The sequence below is a fragment of the Zingiber officinale genome, chromosome 3A (genome assembly GCF_018446385.1).
Source record: "Zingiber officinale cultivar Zhangliang chromosome 3A, Zo_v1.1, whole genome shotgun sequence".
NCBI classification, from domain to species: Eukaryota; Viridiplantae; Streptophyta; class Magnoliopsida; order Zingiberales; family Zingiberaceae; genus Zingiber; species Zingiber officinale.
This window is the reverse complement of record NC_055990.1, coordinates 153176019-153182574: the sequence shown is the minus strand read 5'-3', so window position 1 is coordinate 153182574 and position 6556 is coordinate 153176019. Positions and strand designations below refer to the sequence as shown.

The window sequence follows — 6556 nt, the reverse complement described above, 5'->3', positions numbered from 1 at the left end:
TTACTAAATTAACCTTTTTTAAAAATAAATCTACTTTTTATTATTTCTACATTTTCCATTATTTTTTTTATTTTAATTTTTTTCTCTAATTTTTATTTTTATATTTGCTAATTTTCTAATATTATTTGAATTCTTTATTATTATCTTTCAAAAACATTTTGTCTCGGCGAGCGCGGCCGGACATGACTCACACTGCCGGTTGGCGTCACCGATTCGAGGCGGAGATCTATGGCTCTACAAGGGTTGGATGCCGAACCGTTTCGACACGTCGTTCTCACTTCCTACTGGCGCACTCTCTGCATGCTTCTCTACTTCCCTGCTTCCCATCGCCGGCGTCCGCCGCAGCCACACACATTCGTTGCAGCTACACACGTTCTTGGCAACAGCAAGCCTTAAATTCTGTTCTTATATTTACGTCTATGCATTTCTTCCTCAGTGCTACCTCCTTTATTAGAAAAAAGAAATCATAGCAGAAGAGACTCCTACCTTATACTGTTATTTTGTTCATCTTCTCCCCCTTCGTCATAATATCTCTACGTTTTCAGCCAACGCACCCAAAGACCAACCTTTTTGTACAAACCACTTGATTAAGGAGGTAATTCTATTGTGTTTACTTTCAACTCTACAATGGAGGCTACGTAGATGTAAAATGGAAGAAGAACTCATATGAATTTCTCTTTTAATGTTTTCCTTCTTTTAGTAGTGTTACAAAGATGATTGATGGGGAAGAGATATCCCAATTGTGGAGTCCATTTCTCAATTATCTCATCAAATTAGAGAAGGAGCTGAAATGCTTCATATGGTAGTGTTATTCAGTCATTCTAAGGCTTCAATCTCTAGCTTTAGTGATAAGAATAATTTTCTTTTCATTTGAGAGTTTATTTATAATGAAATAATAGGTCTTATTATCGTTTATTTTCTTGCAACAATGGTTTGCTTAGAACACCAAAATTATTACCTTGTAATCACATAGTTTGCAGGTATTTGTGTTCATTTGTGTATTATTCCAAATCTGATGATAGATAGTACTAATACAAAGTCATTGCTCTGAGCGTATTCAGCGACTGTATTATCACTTCTTTAACCAGTGAACATTTTGTTTGTCTTTCTTGTCAAAACCCTTTTCGATACGAAGGTATAAATTTGTTACAATTAACAACTTTTACACAGTTCTGAAATTATAAATCATTTCATGTGTTAGCCTTTCTTCTAAATATTTGCAGACACTAGGCATGCTTTTCACGTAGAAAGGATGGTGAGCCTTTTTCAAGAGATGGATGCTGCTATTGGCAGCATTATTCATCAGAGATCACCTAAAAATGTGCTTAGTATGCAAAATTCTCAATTTAGGATGAAGCGTCCTAGTTTGTGATGTCTGTAGCTGCGACACACTAACAAATATTTCACTTGCAGGTGATAAACCACAAGGAGTACATAATGTACAAGATAAGTCATGTCATTCACCCCTCTCCAAAAAAGTTTCACTTGTAGGAGATGAACCATCAGAAGTACATAATGGACAAGATAAACCAAGTCATTCGTGCCTCTCTAAAAAAGTTTCACTTGCAGGAGATGAATCGGCAGGAGTACATAATGCACAAGATAAACCAAGCCATTCACTCCTCTCTAAACTTGCAGGAGATAAACCAAGCCATTCACTCCTCTCTGAAACTGTGCCTGGTATGCAAAATTCTCAACTTAGGATGAAGCGTCCTAGCTTGTGATGCCTGTAGTTGCAACACACTAATAAATTTTCACTTGCAGGTGATAAACCAAGTCATTCACGCCTCTCCAAAAAAGTTTCACTTGAAGGAGATGAACCGCCAAGGGAACATAATGCACAAGATAAACCAAGCCATTCATGTCTCTCAAAAAAAAATTCACTTGCAAAAGATGAACCATCAGGAGTACATAATGCACAAGATAAGCCAAGCCATTCAGGTTTACATGGTTTTCCATCTTCCAATTACAGAACTTCAAAAAGAAGAGTAGATAAAGGAAACTATGAAGCAATGCAAAATAGAAGCACGAATTCTGAAGAAGTGTCCGGCTTAAAAAAACATTTGAATCTGAAGGAGTCCAGTTATTTCCCTTCATTTGGTGAAAATTCTGATTCTAAATTGCACAAATATAATAGTTATCCTGAACAAGTAAGTTGCTGTTTGTTTGCACCTCTTTATGAATAACATGGTTGTGTTCCAGAAGTTCTATTAGTTGCATAGTCTTAGAGTCATTCAAATTGATACTTGCCTTTCTGTGCATTTATAGTAGATTTATGTTAACCTCTCTGCTTATCTGGTAAATTTGAATTTGTGTAAGGAGGGCAAGTGCAAAATGCATAATCCATGACTATGCTGTCTTTCTAAAAGTATTCATAATATAGCATATTCTAAATGATAGTTGATAAAATTGTGCTGTATCCTAAATTAAATAACAAGAGCCAAACAAAGTTCACTTCTCATAAATACATTGTTTCTTCTTTCATGAAAAGATAGAAAATTTATGAACCAATTTTGATACTACATCTTACTGATTTTTCAGAGAAAATGGCATGATCTATTTTTTTCTTCTCCCTTTTCCAGGTTAGGATATGTGAACCTATACATTGTGGTAGTGATTTGCACTAACTTGAATTGCTGGATATTCAACTTCATACGGAATTAGCTTAGTACATATTTACTAACTTGTTAAGCAACAAATTCTGAGAACAAACATTCTATATTATAGAATCTCAAAGCCTCTTCTCGAATGAAATATGGTGCTTCTCGGCTCAAGAATTTCAAGAAAGCAAAGACGACAAAGAATGCAAATTCCCGGAGTAATGCTAGTCCAGATTATCACAGTGGTAGACGTTTGTTTGGTGATGAATGCGCATTTTGCCATTCGTTTCGAATTACGGAGGTGATGTATATGTGAAGTATTGCCCTTCCCCTTTGTACTCAGTTTAAATTTTAGTTAACTCATGGTGTTATTCTGATCTCAAAGCCTTCTCGAATGAAATATGGTGCTTCTCGGCTCAAGAATTTCAAGAAAGCAAAGACGACAAAGAATGCAAATTCCCGGAAAAATGCTAGTCCAGATTATCACAGTGGTAGACGTTTGTTTGGTGATGAATGCGCATTTTGCCATTCATTTCGAATTACGGAGGTGATGTATATGTGAAGTATTGCCCTTCCCCTTTGTACTCAGTTTAAATTTTAGTTAACTCATGGTGTTATTCTGATCCTTTGAGATAGTAATTGTTTTTGTAGTGGATATTCTGCAACAATATTTTTTTTACAAATTGGCATTTGCAGGCTTCTGGACCTATGTATTGCTACAAGATGGAAAACTCACTGCATTGGAGGAAGCAAACCAGCCTGATGGAATATATGTTCATGAAAAGTGCGTTGTATGGTAAGTTATTTCTTCGATAGATGTTTCAGAATTATGGGATTTCAAAGTAATTGCGTATGATGATTTATATTCTAGCTTGTCACATTCTTTCCACTGATTGTTACATCGCTAGTTAAATCCATATCTATTGTTTATCCTTGTGCCTTTAGCAATTCCGTCTTATCATTTAGAGTTCTGGACCTTAAATGGTTTATGTTTCTTCCTTACTGGTCCTTTTTCTGTTTGGTGATTGTGTACTTAGGGTTCCCCAAGTGTATTTTTCTGAAGAAATCGTGAAAAACTTTGAGTTAGAACTAAAGCAAGCATCAAAGTTAAAATGCAGCAAATGTGGGTTGAAAGGTGCTACTCTTGGTTGTTATGATAACAACTGTCTTAAGAGCTATCATGCCACTTGTGCAGTTCAAATCCCAGATTGTCGATGGGATTATGTAAGCTTCTACAATGGCTCTTTTTTCGTCATTTTCACCCATATCTTGTTGGTTTCTTTTTGGTTGAGCAGCATGATTGTCGCATGATAACAGAGAACTTTTCATGTGTTGTGCCCTTCTCACTCTTTGGGAAAATTACCATGGGATGATGATTCTGGGAAGAACAACAGTACACATCTCCCATCTATTCAGATGTGTGTGCTCTTTCTCTTTGTATCATTTGTAAATTTGTTGTGTACACTAATCAATTATATTGTGTTCCATGTCTCTAATCTTTTATGGTATCTTCCCTTGATAGAGAATCTTCTAAACCTTCGGGGAAGCTAAAAGATGATCGAAATGATAATTGTGTTGCTGCAATGGATGTTTCAAATGAAATGATATTCATGGGCTCTGATCTCATGGCTTCAGAAAAGGTGATTAAATTAGGAAGAAATTCTATTGTCGTGCATTTTGAATCTTTGATCATAAATTCCAAGAAGTACAATAATTGAAGTATACTTGATGTATATGTCTCTGGATCAATTTACAGAACCTCCTTGTTGAATTGGCTAGCTTGATTGGTGGAAAGGTGATTGAAAGATGGACGCCTGAGGTAACACACGTCATTGTTTCAACTAGTGAGTGTGGTGCTTGCAGAAGAACATATGATTTCCTATTGGCTGTTTTGAGTTGGAAATGGATTCTCACAACAAAGTGTAAGTTCCAATAAAGAGAAAGGTTTTTTTATATCAATTTGTTCTTTATTTCAATCGCAGAGCAATTCCCATTTGTCCCTGCTTTTAACATGAAAGTGAATTTCTATTATCAAAGATGTTTGTGTTTATTAACTTAGAGAACATTAGTGCCTTTGTGATTTCTTGTCACTTGTGAAGTCATTAAATGAGTAGAATAATTTCCATGCTTTGTTTCTAACTTCCAATATTCCATATGTTTACATCTTCCATGTTCAATAAAAAAAAGATCAAAAGCTGTTGATATCAAAAGCTGTTGATGGTTAGTTAGCTTGGAATTTTCATAGTTATTATTGTTCATCCATAAAAGGGGGAAAAAAAATAAAAATTTGATGCAGGGGTTAAGGTTAGCTTGGAGTTAGGACATCTGGTCGAGGAAGAGCCATTTGAAGTCAGGTTTGATGAAAAAGGTTTTGTAGATGGACCCAAGAAAAGAAGGCATAGTATAATCGACAAGGTTTGTGCTTTCTATCCTGTATGCTCAATGATGTTTAACTCAATTATTGCATTGCTTCAAAGTCGGCTTGGTCATGATCAAGAATTTGTAGTTGCTAAACATGCTAACATCTGTTATAAAGCATATATTATGCATAGCATGCTAAATATTGGGCATTTCTGTGTCAGGCAAAAAACTTATTTGCAGGTCTGCACTTTTATATAAGCAAACACTTCGATCAATCATCTGAACAGTCTCTTCGAGAACTTGTTGTGGCTAGTGGTGGATGTTGAGTTTTTCGGGCCGCGAAACCATTTTTTCGCGTCGCGGAAACCCCGAAATCCAGCCACCGGATCCGTGCGAAGAATAAAATTTCGAAAATATTACGAGTACGAGTTTCTAAACCTCGATCTACAATAGATCTACAAAGGAGAAGGAATATACCCTTGATGCGAAGCCCTTCGCAATCCCGCTTGTCCTCGGTTCGTCGGATCTCAAAAGTGTCAAAGTAGACACTTCTCTATGTGTATCCACACAAGCAAGAGATGGAGAAAAACCTCTAAGGATGTGCTAGCAACCTTAGAGATCAGTAAGGGAGGAGAGGAAGAGCAAGAAGAAAACTCTAGAGGAAGAAGAAGATGGAGTTACTCAAGAAAAATAAAACTCACTCCTTGAATAAAAGTGGCCAGCCACTTTAGGTGGAGTTGTAACCTCCATGGAAGGCCAAGAGCCACTTTAGGTGGAGTTGTAACCTCCATGGAAGGCCAAGAGTCACAACTCTTGGTAACTCCCATGAGGTGACATTCCACTTAAGCAACCATGATGATGTGGAGCATCATCATTCGCCCACTCAATGTCAACTCACTGATGAGGTGGCAAATGGTCAAGTCAAACTTGACCTTTCATCTTCCTCTCAAGTCAAGTCAAACTTGATCACTTCTCTCTCTTGGTTGATCTAATCTAACCATTGGTTCAAGTCAATTTTAATTTAATGAATCTCTATTCATTGAATTAAATTAATTCAATGAGTCTAAGTCCAAATTAGACTCATCTAATACATGAACCAAATTGAGTCCAACTCAATTAGCCTACTTTGGATTACTCTTCAATTTAGTTCATCACATGAACCTAATCCTTTAGGTTCATCAAATGAACCTAATCTCCATCTAATTGCCCTTTGTCTGTGACCCTATAGGTTCTTATAACATTGGCAATGCTCCTAAACCCTTTTAGAAGCATAAGTAATGAGCGGTATCTAGCAACACATCATTACTACCCAAGTTATAAGAATGTTGAGATCCAACATCACCTTGTGACTACTAATTGTGACTCCTCACAATATATGACAAGTGTCCTTCTATCCTAGACATCTAGATTGATCAATGTGAGGCATAGACCGTATCATCCTCTGACCAATCTAAATCTTGAACTCCAAGTAGACTCACTAAATCAAATGAGCTCAATATCTCATATTGACTCATTTGGGCATGGCCATGCACTTCGTGGTCTCACTCTATCAAGAATATCGATGTCTCTCCCGTCATATAGGAGGGATAAATCTC

At 36.5% G+C, this 6556-nt stretch overlaps 2 protein-coding genes across 3 annotated transcripts; both read left to right on the top strand.

The window, feature by feature from the left end:
* Positions 1-247: 247 nt before the first annotated feature.
* LOC122050790 lies at positions 248-2970 on the top strand. Its single transcript, XM_042611666.1, has 5 exons — positions 248-401; positions 1224-1328; positions 1414-1680; positions 1765-2150; positions 2728-2970. Exons 1-5 carry the CDS (start codon positions 248-250, stop codon positions 2914-2916), a joined length of 1101 nt encoding a protein of 366 aa, XP_042467600.1. The 3' UTR covers positions 2917-2970.
* Positions 2767-5368, top strand: LOC122052877 (BRCA1-associated RING domain protein 1-like). Of its 2 annotated transcripts, XM_042614615.1 has the most exons (9): positions 2767-2901; positions 2986-3147; positions 3297-3396; positions 3638-3824; positions 3918-4018; positions 4123-4240; positions 4357-4522; positions 4897-5015; positions 5183-5368. In XM_042614615.1, exons 2-9 carry the CDS (start codon positions 3114-3116, stop codon positions 5285-5287), a joined length of 930 nt encoding a protein of 309 aa, XP_042470549.1. In that variant the 5' UTR covers positions 2767-2901; positions 2986-3113; the 3' UTR covers positions 5288-5368. The 2 variants fall into 2 exon arrangements, with proteins under 2 accessions (XP_042470549.1, XP_042470548.1); XM_042614614.1 differs by having other exon boundaries at positions 4897-5348.
* The last annotated feature ends 1188 nt before the right edge of the window (positions 5369-6556 follow it).